The sequence below is a fragment of the Oryctolagus cuniculus genome, chromosome 11 (assembly GCF_051225735.1).
Source record: "Oryctolagus cuniculus isolate XC-2025 breed Fujian yellow rabbit chromosome 11, ASM5122573v1, whole genome shotgun sequence".
NCBI classification, from domain to species: Eukaryota; Metazoa; Chordata; class Mammalia; order Lagomorpha; family Leporidae; genus Oryctolagus; species Oryctolagus cuniculus.
Window position 1 is genome coordinate 16,176,553 of NC_142877.1, and position 14,916 is coordinate 16,191,468.

Sequence of the window (14,916 nt, forward strand, 5' to 3'; positions counted from 1 at the left end):
AGTACTGCATGGCTGTCTCTTCCGGGATCCCACAACTCTGTGTTCTCATAGGAATTTTCACCTCCACCGTGAAGCCCTATCTGGACACCTGTTTCTTGTTGCATACTCACCACCTGTAAGGCCAGATTGGGCGAAGTTCTGCCCTTCTCCAAGCACTGTCTGTGGCTTGTGGTCATGGAAAATGTTTCTTTCTGATGCATCTCCATGGGAGAGTGTTCTTGGGAAGGCATTTGGATACCTTTCCACCCCTAAATCTCACGACTGCTCTTGGGGCTGTGCCCTCCTTGGGCTGCTCCTGGATTTAGGATTCTCCTGAAAACCTCATCCTTTTCCTGCTGAGGAGTGTGGACTGTTGCATTATGGAATTGATGGGAGCCAGTTAAGCAGCAAATGGGCCATGGCCTGTATCTTGCAAGACGTGACCCCAGCTTCATTTGTTGGAATGTGCTTCAGTGAGTTCAACCTCAGTACTTAGGTGGCTTCAGCATAAAATTCCCAGAAACTGCAATGTGGGGATCCATGAGAGTGACTGGAATGGGAAAAGTCCCATTTCAGTTCAGGTACAAATGCTGGTAGAGTATCTAGTCGTCTGATCTAGCTACTGCTCATGAATCACATGAACTTGATTTGGGTCTAGCCAAGGCTGCTTCCCAAGGACCCACACTGAATCCAAACACAGCCTAGGATTTGATCCATCCGTTCTTTGAACAATTAAATATTCAACAATTAAATAATCAACTTTGTGTTCAGAGCATTGCTGGGTACAGGAGATACTTAATGACTAAGGTTAAATCCTTGCCCTCATGGTGTTTATTTAGAAAGAGCACAGGAGGAGGAATGGCTTTAAATAACTCATCATTTCAGATAGTAGAAAGTGCTGTAGACTGTGGTAGGTTTGAGTGACAGGGGTATGAGAGGGCTCCTCACACAGAACGCTGAGGGGTGGGGTCTTTAAAGAGATGTTCTGAGCTTTGGCTCGAATCATAGGGAGGTGTTTGCTGTGTGATGATCTGAGGGGAGGACATTCTGGGCAGAGACAGCAGGTGCAGGATCCTGCAAGGGGTCAGCTGTGTGCCGCCAGTGCGTCCTGGAGTGCAAGAGGAAGCAGAGTGGACGTTGGGGGAGAGCTGGGCCTGCTCGTGGTGGGCCTCACGCATCCTCGTGAGCAGAAAATGTGTTCTAAGCTCAGAGCGGCAGTGTGGGATAGACCCATGCTGGGTAGCAGTGGGGCCTCGCTTCATGGAATCCCACGGGCAGCTCATGGAGAAAGCTAAAGGGCCATAGAGAGGAAGTGAGGGAACCTATTAGGAAGAGAGTTCTGGAGCCATGCCAGAGTCGTTGGTGTCCTGGACTAGGGTGGTAGAGAGACATCCAAGAAGTGTTTACTGAGTGAAGACTCCATGCCCGGTGCTATTCTGGAATTATAGGAGTGACAGGCTCATGAGCTTCCATTTAAGCGAAAGAGACTGAAAATAAAACAAATAATGAGGTAATTAGGATATGTAACAGATGGTGCGTTCGTTTGCTAGGGTTGCCTGCCTTCACCGCACACCACAGGCTGGGGGGCTTCAGTGGCAGAGATGTGCACTCCTACAGTCACGGAGTCTGGGACTCTGAGGTCAAGGCGTCAGCGGGCTTGCAACCTTTCCTGGGCTCACAGATGGCCACCGTCTTGCTGTGTTTGCACATGGTCTCTCCTCTCTGCCCCACACTTCTGGTGTCTCTCTAAGTTCAACTTTCCTCTTCTTAAGAAAAATAAGAAAGGAAGGGAGAGGGAGGGTGAGAGGGAGAGAGAAGGGAGGATAGGGTGGGAAGCTTCATTATGTTCTTTGTTTAAAAGAGTCATTTATCTATTTGTGCAGCAGAGTTAGACACAGAGGGAGGGAGAGACAGAGAGAGGTCTTCCATCTGCTGGTTCACTCCCCAAATGGCCACAATGGCCAGAGCTGAGCTGATCCAAAGACAGGAGCCAGGAGCTTCTTCTGGGTCTCCCACGCGGTTGCAAGGGCCCAAGTGCTTGGGCCATCTTCTACTGCTTTCCCAGGCACATTAGCAAGGAGCTGGAATGGAAGACAAGCAGCCGGGACTCAGACAGGTGCCCATATGGGATGCAGGCACCACAGGTGGAGGCTTAACCTACTACACCACAGCGCTGCCCCTCATTATGTTCTTAAAACTGTTTATATGAAATACAAGATTTGTTCCCTTTTTAGAAATAAGAAAAGGAATGCCACCAGGCAGGAGAACTTGGAGTCCACCCTCATGGCCTCCTGTCACCTGGCTGGCTGCTTTAAGCCCAGTCTCCAAATCCAGTCACACGCTGAGTCACTAGGGGTCAGCGCCTCAATGCCTGTGGTTTAGGGGAACACAGACCAGTCCATGGCAAGCAATGCGAGGAAGACACAGAATGTGGAGAATGAGCAGGTGGGGAGATTATTGGTGGAACCAGCTGGGTCTTACCTGATGGATCAGAATGGGAGACAGAGTCTTTGAAGCTGACCTGTTACCAGTCTTCCGGCTTCAGCAAGGTGCTGTGGGTGTGGGAAGAGCTGAGTGCTTCCCACGATGCTGGTGGGTGCTTCTGGGAGTTTATGTCACATTGTCAGATAGAGCTTCTGAACTGGCCTTTGGACTGAAAGTGTTTTCCCCAGATTTTAATGCATTGATGATTTCACTTATAGATCATTAAAAATGTAACTCTATTGAGAAATATACCTTCCTTTTATGTCTTCCAGCTTTTATATCCTCCAGTTTTCTCTTGGGGAGAGTTTACCAATAAGCTATTCCACTAATTATTCCAGGGGGTTAGTGCTTGACTTGGAATTATGCCCTCCATGGATTGGAGCTGAAATTATGTCTGATTGATTGATTTATTGGAAAGGTAGAGTTAGTTAAAAGGAGAGCAAGAGTGAGAGTGAGAGAGCAGGAGAGAGAGAGAAAGAGAGAGTGAGAGAGGGAGAGACAGAGAGAGAGAGAAAGAGAGAGAGAGAGACAGGGAGAGAGAGAGAGAGAGAAAGAGAGAGAGAGAGAGAGAAATCTTTCTCCTACTGGTTCACTCCCCAAATAGCTATAATAGCTAGGGCTGAGCCATGCTGAAGCCAAGAGCATTGAATTCCATCTGGGTCTCCCATGTGGGTGCAGGGGCCCAAACACTTGGACTCTCCTCCACTGCTCTCCTGGGTGCATTAGCAAGGAGCTGGATTGGAAGTGAAGCACCCCCAACTCAAACTGGTGCCCATCGGGGTTGTCAGTGTCACAGGCAGTGGCGCTACCTGCAACCCTACAACACTGGGTCCCTGATGTCCTTACTCAAAGCAAGTTCCTCACAGCTTCCCAAGCAGTGACCTAAAGTTCGGCATAACACTCAAAGGAACTCATTTTTTCCTACTCACTGAAACCTCTCGCCTGTATTTTATAGCCCATTTAACATTTTTGTGTTATTCTGAATGTACCTTAGCCATACTTACCTTGTGCTGCTATTTCTCAGTGTTAGCCATTAGCAGGGCTGGGCCTGATAAATGTCAGCACAATATTCTACTTGGTTTCGAAGTTTCTAACTTACAAGTTGACTTTTAGAATTTTTCAAACCTTTTTTTTTTTTTTTTTTTTTTTTTTTTTTTTTTTTTACCCATCACAACCTTGCTGGGCCGTGTCCCTGAGCCTGCAGAGCGTCGGCAGCACGCCTCTAATGTGTGTATTGAGCTTTCTTTCCAATTGTGTGGCTTCCTACTGAGCACTGTCGGGTTTAAAGAGCGAGATAAAGGGCACAATAATATGTCTTCAGATGCTGCACTGACATCTGCAGGAGTTTAAATGTCACCAGCATCAAGGCACGTTGCCCCAGATGCACAGCCAGTTTTCTGCTAACCCCATTCACTGGAAGCCCATCTTTGGGGGCTGGGTCTCTGTGGTTCACGAGAGGGGGATGCTTAAAGCCATGAGCTTATGGCTGGCCTAGGGCTGGAGTTGGTGCTGGTGGGTTATTTTCTCTCCCAGAGCTCCCAGGGAAGGCAGAGCAGCTGTTGATGGAGTATACAGCTGAACAAGAGGCTGCAGTGAGAACCTGGGAGAAAGAGGGCTGGGGAGGCAGGAGCCCAGAGACTGAAGTGGAGGACCAAGCATGTCCCGTGCTCCTGGAGGATCCCCAGAGAGAGTTCAGGGAAGAGCCAGGGCCTCAGAGAGCAGTGACGAGAGGGAGGCCAGATGGAGGAAATGCTGGGCGAGCAAGGGCTGTTGGGGCAGGTTCCTGTGACCCAGGGCTAGCGCCCCCTGCATCCCCACAGTGCAGTGCACAGAGGGCATCGCTGGTTATGGGACCAGACAAGGCGAGAGTTCCCAGGTGACTCACACAAGGACAGCATATGCAAGACCACAAGCTGATACAGCCCGCCTGTCGGCATCTTTTGTGAAATCTGTGCAGGTTTTTTTTTTTTTTTTTTTTTTTTTTTTGCTTTTTATTTGAAAGGCAGAACAACAGACAGGGAAAGACAGAAAGAACTCTTCCATCTTCTGGTTCATTCTTCAGGTGGCCACAACAGCCAGATCTGAGCCAGGCCAAAGGCAACAGGCAGGAACTCATCCCATATGAGCAACAGGGCCCCAAGCACTTGGTCCATCTTCTGCTGCCTGCCCGGGCACATTAGCAGGGAGCTGGATCAGAAGCTGGGTACCCAGGACCAAAACCAATGCTACAGTACGGGATGCTGGCATTGCAAGTGCGTCTTAGCCCTTTGCACATGGTATAGGCCTCCTATACAGAATTTTAGTAGAAATTCTGTCAGTGAATGAGAGATTTTATAAAATCTGGATTTTTTTTTACTTTCCTTGAGAAATCACTTGAGTCACCACTCTGCAGAAAGCTGTCTCACCTGCTTCCTTAGGCCAGGTTTCAGTAGCATCCTCTCCTTCACAGGCCCAGGGCCTCTCCCATTCCCCTGAATCCACACCGCGCCCTACTTTGTCCCCAGTGCAGAGGCTGGCGTCAGATCTGGGTTATTATTGTGCTTACATGGTGCCTTATTTTGGCAGAGATGCCTTTATTCTACCCAGATTCTATCAAAGGTAGGGAAATGATGGAGGGGACAAGGAGGTGGGGTTGTGTTTGTTACATTTTATAACTAAGCCACTTTATTAACTTATATAACTGTTGAGCTCCTGTAGGCCCATGGTTTTCACATCTCTGCTGTAAGAAGCTGAGGTTTCTCCAGCATTCTAACACTAGGGCCCAATGCCTATCTAAGTTCTGAACCTAGAAGGGAGATAAGAGGGATTGAAGGTGAGAGGATCAAAGCAAAAGATCGGTTGTTGAGAAGGGAGAAGTGGGGGAAGGAGGTGTCTCAAGCACGCAGGAGGCATGGATCCAGAGGAGACAGACACATAACTTCCAGTCCACAGAGTCGAAGCTGTCTGCCCTGTGTCCCAAAGGGTAAGGGGAGAGCTTCCCTCTGTAAAACCCAACACAGAGTTCCCAACACTGGAGCTGAGACTGAGCACGTGGGGTGGACCTTGTCCCCACCCTTGAACCTGTGACATAAACAGACTCACATGGTTCACTATCTTCCTTCTTAAAGAATTGACTTGAGGCCAGCACCAGGGCTCACTAGGCTAATCCTCTGCCTTGTGGCACTGGCACACCGAGTTCTAGTCCTGGTCGGGGTGCCGGATTCTGTCCCGGTTGCCCCTCTTCCAGGCCAGCTCTCTGCTGTGGCCCGGGAGTGCAGTGGAGGATGGCCCAAGTGCTTGGGCTCTGCACCCGCATGGGAGACCAGGAGAAGCACCTGGCTCCTGGCTTCGGATCAGCGCGGTGCGCCGGCCGCAGCGGCCATTGGAGGGTGAACCAATGGCAAAGGAAGACCTTTCTCTCTGTTTCTCTCTCTCTCACTGTCCACTCTGCCTGCCAAAAAAAAAAAAAAAAAAAAAGAACTGACGCTCCCAAAATATATTTGCCAAATCGTACAGGAGAGCCCAAAGCTAACGGTTTCAGATGATCAGAGCCGCGTGACATTTGTCAGGTTGACTGGGTGCAGGAATCTTAAAGTCTGACAAGCCCACAAGGAGGGGTCTTGCCTGGGCCTTGCACCCTGGATGCCCCCTAGCTGTGAGGTCCCGGAGATGGAGTGAGAGTTCTCTGCCCTGTTGTCGTTGGTTTCAGAGCCTGAGCAGCAGGGCTGTGTTTTCTGCCAGCAAGGCTGCCAGCTCGGGCTTTTGCTGAGCCTTGTAAACAGTGACAGGGTTTGGTAGACAAGGGGGAAGAAGGGAGGAAGGGATCATTTGCAAAGGTTAATTAGGAGCAGTGAGAGGATCCTGAAGACAAAGCACAGCTCTGCCCGGGAGTCCTTTCCCTGGACCCTGGCCTCTGTCTGGAGACACCATCTTCCTTCCCAGTGCCGGGGTGACAAGGGAACCTGCTAGTTAAATACCAAGTTTGGGCAAAACTGGGCCTGGACTGAATTCTGTTGCTTGTCTCGCTCTGGGCACATTGGACTCCTTGAGTGTTGGCTTCTGCCTCTGTAACACAGAAATGACAGCAGTGTCTGCTTGCAGGGACATCAGGAAGTCAAATTAGATGAAAAGATGCAAGACAGGTGTCCCGATGCCCGTCACTGAAGGAACTTTTGATCAGTGACATCGTTGCTGCTGTTGGTCTGCCCTTGTACTTGACTCCCTGGAAAGCAGCTCTGAGGCCTTTGTTGAACCTCCTTGGACCTCTGGGACTTTTCCATTGGCCCCTTTCTGGGGTGGTCCATGCCCAGCTCTTCACTGGTTTGGTCGGTTTGGTCGATGGTGGTAGAGATCCTTACTGTGCCTCAGTAAAGAAATTCATTCTTCTAGATACAGGCTGCCAGCCCAGGGAATGTGGATTTTGCTGCTCTTTGGAGAACCATACACATGGCAATTTGTCTGCGTGGGTCCCTAGGAACCTGGGCAAGGTGTGTAGGTTCTCTGCACCTCAGTTCGTTCACGGCAGAGAGAACCCTGCCACCCGCTGTGTGGGATTGCAGCGTTGTCCTGTGTGGTGCGGATCCCACGGGACCACCGAGGAATGGGAGCGGTTTGTCTTCTCTTGGTGGTGGTGGTGATGGGGGCATTGGCACAGCAGTTGAGACACCCACAGCCCATATCATAGTGTGCAGGCTCCTTCTCTTCCTCTCCATCAGCATCGGCAGCCCTGTCGCTAAGGCCGAGTGTGCAGGTCTGCGGCCGGAGGTGTTCAGTTCAGCTTTCTTCCCTCTGCTCGCCCAGGCTATAAGGCAACTGTCCTCCCCCCGATCCCAGCTACAGTTTTTCTTCCTTCCAGATTTCAGTGCCATGGTCCTGCCTGTCATCCCTGTATGCCCCCGGGGCCACATTCTCGGGATGTTTGTGCTGGTGCCACAGGCTGACAGCTCTTGACAGGAATGTTGGGGTCTCAGAAATCTCCATGTGTATCTTGGTCCCCCCACTGTCTGGGTATCTCCCTGCACCGGACTATATAACCCCTATGAAGTGGGGATGTTGCCTACCTTATGGGTTTTGTGAGGTTTAAGTGAGAGAATACAAGCAAAGCTCCTAGAACAGGGCGTGGTTTGTAGTAGGTGGTCCTTGACCTCTTCACTGGGCAGGGCCTCCTCCCTGGCACTCTGGCACAGTCCGCCGTGCCACACCCATCTGAGCTGTCATCCACTCCGGGGAGCAGGGGGTCTGAGTAATCCTGTGCTCATATGCTCTTTGGTTTCTTTCCTAGGAAAAGCACCGCATTTTCTACGCCTGCAAAATGTCGAGGTGAATGTGGGGCAGAACGCAACGTTTCAGTGCATTGCTGGCGGGAAGTGGTCTCAGCATGACAAACTTTGGCTCCAGGTGAGAAAGGGGAAACTCCTGTTCACCGTGGCCCATCCCTAGGTATGGGAAGAAGGCGTGTGTGTGATGAATGGTTTGGTATTAAGAGGAGGTATTTTCTTTTTTTTATTTTATTTGACAGAGAGAGAGAGAGAGAGAGAGAGAGACAGAAAGGCCTTCCTTCCATTGGTTCAACCATGGTTCAACCCATGGCCACTTTGGCTGGTGCTGTGCTGATCCGAAGCCAGGAGCCAGGTGCCTCCTCCTGGTGTGCCACGTGGGTGCAGGCGCCCAAGCACTTGGGCCATCCTCCACTGCCCTCCAGGGCCACAGCAGAGAGCTGGACTGGTAGAGGAGCAGCCGGGGCTAGAACCCGGCGCCCATATGGGATGCCGGTGCTACAGGCAGAGGATTAGCCAAGTGAACCACAGCGCCGGCCCCCTACAAGGAGGTATTTTCTAAACCTGTGTTCCTTGGATGGTACACTGCATCCATGATCTTGCTAAATCTTAATTATGATTCTGTGAGGTCAACAAATAAGGTATATCCATTGTATAGATGGAGAAACTGAGTTTGGAACCTAAAAGTTGCAAAAATAGACTTTGTGACTATGACCTTCAGTGACTGTCCTCTAACAATTTTTGTGTTTTGAGCCCAGATTAGCAGGACTAAGGGAAACTGAATATTTTAGGTTCTGGGTGTGTGGCATTATGGAAACTCAGTTGGAGGGTTTTGAATATTGAGGGGTGCACTGGTGCATCTGGGTACAATCAAAGTCACTCTTAGGATCTTTTAGAACATAGAGCACTTAGAACAGGTTGCTAAGATGAGAAATCTTTGTGTTGTCTGGCGAAACAATTCCATCGGGGGTGGGCTTTGAGCTTGGAGGTCTGTTTCTGTTATTTCTGTTCACTGATGCTGCTTCCCCTGCAAGATGAGAAAGGCTCTGTTTGGTGGGGGACAAGGCAGCAGAGTAGGGCAGAGGCCTGGAAGTCAGGTAGTTATGAGGTTGGTGCACGCTGGCCTCTTCCGTCCCCGGTTTGATGTTCTGAGACAGCCCAGAAGTGAGAGCTGTGATGTCCATTGCTGCAGCCCCAAGGCACACGTGGCTGCAGCTGCTTTGTTCTTAAGCTATTTTTGAACGGTGTTGTTGAGGTGTAATGGAGAGAGCACACATAACATGTACCACTGGATCAGCCGTGATACATGTTCATGTGTGAAACCAGTACCTGCATGGAGACACTGGATGCATGGATCATCCCCAAGTTCCTTTGTCCCCGTTTGTGTTTCCTTCCTCCTGCTCTTCCCACCCCCTGTGGAACGTGGAGCCTGCTGTCTGCTTTCAGATGCTATGTGCAGGCCAGGAATCTCTAAGCAGAGAGTCTGGGGTCTAGAATGCTCCCAAATCCAGAACTTTTTGAGCACTGACATTATGCCATGGATGGAAAATTCTACCCTCTACCTCATATGTCAGACCACAGTCAAAACGCAGGAGCAGTAACATACTAAATAAAATTATCTTTAGGGCAATGTATAAGATAAATATGAAACGTAAGTGAATTCTGTGTTTACACTTGGGTTCCATCCCCAAGATATCTCGTTATATGTGTGCAAATATTCCAAAATCCAAAAAAAAAAAAAGAGAGAGAGAGAGAGAGAAACAAAGGAGGAAACCTGAAGCACTCCTGATCCTATACATTTCAGGTGAGAGCACACTCAATTTGCATTAGTTTGTGTATTCTAGAATTTTATATAAATGAAATCGCGTAGTAGATACTCTGCTTTCACTCAGCATAATTATTCAGAGGCTCGTCTACATTGTTGTGGTTGCCAGTAGTTTATGTATCTGTGTACGCGTTAGTGATAAACAGCCTACTATGCTTCGTTTATCCACTCAGCTGTTTATGGAGACCTCGGGGGTAGTTCTTGGTTTCTGGCCATTACAAAACAAGGTGCTGTGTCCTCCTGTGGGTAAAAACCTGGAAAGGGAGTGCTGGGTCATCTTGCAGATGTATGTGTAGCTTGTTGAAGAGCAACGACCTGCTTTGGGAAATGGTTGCACCGTTTTACAGTCTTCCCAGGAGTCTTTGGAAGTTCTAGTTGCTCTCCATGATCACCGACAGTCAGTATGCTCAGGCTTCTTAATGTAGGCCTTCTGAATGGGTGTGCAGTGGTTCCTCGTTGTGGTTTGCAGTTCCATGTCCTGTGTGCCCATTTGCCCAGTTGTCCCTCTGGACCCTTTGCTGGGAGTTGAGACTGAAACTTCTCTTCATCTGCGGCGGCAGGAAACCCTGTGGGCAGAAAGATCCCATCGAGGGTCTAACCGTTCTCCCTAGTACTCAGCAGCACAGCAAGATGAAGATAACAGTAATGCCTGTCTCTGCTCCCTCCCATGGCTGCCTGCAGACCACAGGAGAACCTAATAAACTTCCACATGTCACTCCAGCAAAAGTGGAATCAGGATGAAAATATGTCGGCACTGCCTTATCTGGGTCCTATGAATGAGAGGGGAGGGGCGAGGACAAGATTTTCAGCAAGTTTATTTGGGTTTTCCAATTATTTTAGGATGATCATTGCTGCAGATCTGAGTGGCCTGCCCTACATGCTGGGCCAGTTTTGGATGATATTCAAGCAGAACTACTTACTTGTTATTTATTTATCTACTTTTTATTGTAAACCAAATCTTATTCCACAGAACAGTTTTCCCGTGGCTTGCAATGGGACATAAAACATGACAAGACAGCATAAATTAAAGGGAGGCGGCACAGATAGGAGAAAAAGCATATACTGTATCTGGTGATAGTGCTAAAGTGCATTGGTGCGCACCTGCTGCTCACTGGTGGGTCACAAGCGGAGTCCACAGCACCGTGGCTGCTCCTAGAATAAAGAAAACTTGTCAGATATACAGTTTTTGATGTCGGCGCGATAAACACAAAGCAGTTGTTCAGGAAAATTCTAAGTGTTGTTCACATTGAGGCCAGACAGGAATTGTTCCCAGGAGTCCTCATAAAGAAAACACTATGTGATGTAATGAGCAGCTTTCCCCAGCCCAGGCTTATCGAGGCGCACAAGCAAATGTCTCAGGCCTGTTTCCCATAACGATGCTCTGTGTTCCAGCAATGTGGGAGGGTGGAGGAAGGGGAGGAGGATGCGGCAGGCAGTGCCCAGTGGCAGAGTTCACCAGCTCTCTGCTCACCCTGCTCTGTCCCGGGATGCTTCAAGCTTCTCTGGCAGGTGCATAGATTCAGTAACAGTTTCTCCCAGGAGATCTCCCTAAGTAATGTCTCCCTCGTCCGCATTTCAGGAAATACTGGCAGGCAGATGACGTCCACGGTGCCTGCTGGCAAATGCCTGGGAGGCTAGTTAAGTCCGGGCTGTTATGCCACGGTGTACACTTGGCTCTCCGGATGTGTGAGTTCTGAATCTACAGGTTCAACCAGATGTGGATCAAAATGCCCAGAAGAACAAATTGTGTCTATCCTGAATGTGTATGGCCTGATTCTTCTTGTCACTGTCCCCTGAACAGTAGGACAACTATTTACATAGCACTGGTACCATCGTAATCCAGAGATGACTAAAAGTACATGAGAGGATGTATATGCATTGTATACAGATCCATCTGTCACAAGGAAATCAAGTGTCAGTGGATTTTGTCTAGGTGGAGGGACCCAATCCACCATGGAAACCATGGAGCTACTCTAGTTGGAAGTAAATGGTATTAGTGAAGGCTCTCCAGAGAAGCAGATCCAATCAGCTGGTGCAGTGGTTAAGTCCTGTGATGTACCATCTGCAAGCTTGAAGCCCAGGAAAGCTTGTTCTGTAATGCTAAGATCCCAAGGCTTGATAACCGTGGGAGATGATGGTGCACATCTCAGCCCAGGGGCTGGAGAGAGGAGCAAGTGCTCGCTGAGGCTGATGGGCAGGAAGCAGAATGGCAGACCCCCCCTTCCATTGTATTCTACTCAGGTCTTCCCCAGACTGGGTAATTCCCACCCACATGGGAAAGGCCAGCTACTTTACTGGGCCTGCAAGTTCAAATGCTCATCTCATCCAGAAACATCTTCACACTCACACACTCACACACATACACACACACACACACACAGAATTCATGTTTAATCTGGGCAGCCAGTGGCCCAGTCAAGTTGACACCTAAAATTAACTGTCACACAGGTGAACATCTTTCTACAAAATAGAACCTGTAAGTCACTAACCCCTTAGGAGATGATGGCAACCCTGATGTGAGACAGGCCCCTGTGGTTTGGATTTCTTGTGAGGCATTTCTCTCAGTCTGGTCAACAGCTAGAGGAGGATCCAGCAGACTTACCAGGGTTCTGTTCCACAGAACAGAGCTGGGGTGAGTTAGCGCGAGAATACCCAGAGCGAATGAGACAGGTACAGGTGTGAAAAAAGTCTTCATTAAGTGCCTACAGCAGGTCTGTCTTTCAACAGCAGTATTTTCTGATATAGCTTCCACGGTAAGTTGAGGAATTTCACTAAATTACCAAAGGTGGTAAGTTTTTAAAATGCCACTACTACATGAAATGACCTATAGATTCCATGCAATCCCTAACAAAATACCAATATCATTCTTTACAGACTAGAAAAAGCATTCCTGTAATTCATATGGAACCAAATGGCTGAAGCGCTCTTGAACAGAAAGAACAAAGCAGGGTTCATTATATTACCTGACTTAGAATATACTACAAAGTTACATTAATCAAAAGGCATAGTATTATCATGAAAACAGACTGGTAAAATAGAGATTCTAGAAGCAAACCTATGCTTTTTTTTTTTATAACTGATCTTTGACTAAAGCACAAAGAACTTACACAGGGGAAGAACAGTCTCTTCAATAATTGGCACTTGGAAAATTAGATATCCAAATGCAGAAGAATGAAACTAGACCCTTATTTCTCACCACATAAAAGAATCAACTCAAAATGCATTAGTGACTTCAGTGTTAGGACCTGTAACCAGGCAGGCATTTGGCATGGGGGTCAAGATGCCGCTCAGGACGCCTGCATCCGTTTGGAGTGCCTGGGTTTGACTCCCAGCCCGGCTCCCAACTGTGACTCCCACTAGTGATTTGGGTCCCTGCCAAGGTCTCCTCTCCCTGGGAAACCTGACTGAGTTCCCAGGCTTCTGCCTTCAGCCCGGCCCAGCCCCAACTATGGCAGGCGTTTCGGGAGTGAATCAGTGGAAAGTCAGTCTCTGTCTCTCTCTTTCAAATAACTAAACTTATTTGAGATTAAAAGGGAGGAGCAGCCCACACTCGTGATGTGCACCCTTCTAGAAACAGCGTGTACTTTTCCAGAAGCCACATCTTCTGGTGGTAGCTATCCTGGAATTACAGTGCGAGTTCTATATAAGAATCCGTGGGTAGGATCTAGGCAGAAATACCTGTATCTGAGCCTAAAAAAATCTAGTGCTTCAAGGCAAAGGTTGATAAAAGGACAGTGAACAATTATAAACAAGATTTTCTTGGAATGATTTCTCTTTGTGATGAGTATAGAATTGGTCCATTGAATACTTGGGTTCAGTATTTGTAGCTTCAACCAACTGCTGATCAAAAATATTCAGGAAAACATTGCATCTGTACTGAACGTGTGCAGACTTTTTCTTGTCATCTGAGCTACACAGTGTAGCAACTAATTACATAACATTTACATCGCATGCATTATTATAAGTAATGTGGAGCTAATTTAAAGTATATATGTGGGAGAACAGGGTTGTTGTAGGTAAATACTGTGCCATTTCATATAAGGGACTGGAGCATCTACAGATTTTCATGTCTGTGGGGGTTATTGGAAGCAATTCTCTGCAGATCCTGAGGGATGGCTGTAATGCCATGGTCTGTGGTTGAAGGGCCTCATTCATAAATTGCTCATTTCTTGTTTGATACAATGGCCTGAGGAATCCAAACTTGTAATTTCTCAGGCAGTTTAAAAGCAAGTGGATGGTGTTCATTTTTGTGGAATTTCTAGGAAGCAAAGTGATCTGCAGTTTTGGGGAGCCCTTATGAAAAGTACACACACACACTGCAGAAAGGTGGGAACACACTGGCAGAATTATCGGTGTGGCACAGGGAAAAATGTAACAGGTACACATTTTCTGGAAGGTGATTAGGCAATAGACATCTAAAGCCTAACATGTACACATTTTTCCAATGAGTGATTTTATGTATGGGAGTTTACAAAAGGAAATAACCAGAGATAGGGACAAAAATGTATCTACAGGCATGTTCAACAGGAGAAAGAATTAGAAACTTAATTGTCCAGCAGGAGACTACTTAAAGAAAGGCTGGAATGTAATAATTAAATATCAGATTATAGAAGAATAGTTAATATCATTTTCACAATATGTAATTAGGTGAAAAAGAACAAGTTAGAAAACAATTATTACATCTAATATATAAAGTTTTACAATAAAAACCCATATATACACACACATTTATATAATACACACATATAATACACATACACATATATAATGCACATACACACATATATAATACACACATATGATATACACACATATATAATACACACACATATAATACACACACATACACCCATACACATAAGTTGGCCCTCTTTATCCATGGGTTCCTCATGCATGGGTTTACCCAACTTCAGACAGGAAATATTTGGCAAAAAGTTAGCTTCTTTACTGAACATGCAAAGGTTTTATTCTTGTCATTACTTGATAAACACTATAGCAGCTATTTACATAGCACTTATATTGCATTAGGTATTATAAGTAATCAGAGGTGATTCAAAGTACATGGGCGGATGTGGGTGGGTTATATGCAAATACTGTGCCATTTTATGGAAGAGACTTGAGCATCTCTGGAATTTGAAATCCAAGGGACCCTCGTCAACACTGAAGCTGACCACACACCCAAGGATGTCCATTCGTGTGTATGCTTCTATGTAGCACTACACGCACATGTCAGATGCTTCATAATTGATGGTGATGAAAGATCACGTATGATTTTTATTTTCATGTCTATTCTTTCATTCAGATACTATAAAATGAATATAGGGAACTGATTTAAATAGAAGAGATGCTATTACCAAAGAGAGAGATGGTGAT

At 47.3% G+C, this 14,916-nt stretch overlaps 1 protein-coding gene across 3 annotated transcripts in view; it reads left to right on the forward strand.

Annotated features, from left to right (window-relative positions):
• Positions 1-14,916, forward strand: part of PTPRT (protein tyrosine phosphatase receptor type T) — a 1,117,000-nt gene that overhangs the window by 420,452 nt on the left and 681,632 nt on the right. For all 3 annotated transcript variants that reach the window (XM_070051826.2, XM_051846098.3, XM_051846094.3), the window contains exon 5: positions 7,724-7,839. In XM_070051826.2, the coding sequence (XP_069907927.2) occupies positions 7,724-7,839 (116 nt within the window). The remainder of the gene's footprint in view (positions 1-7,723; positions 7,840-14,916) is intronic.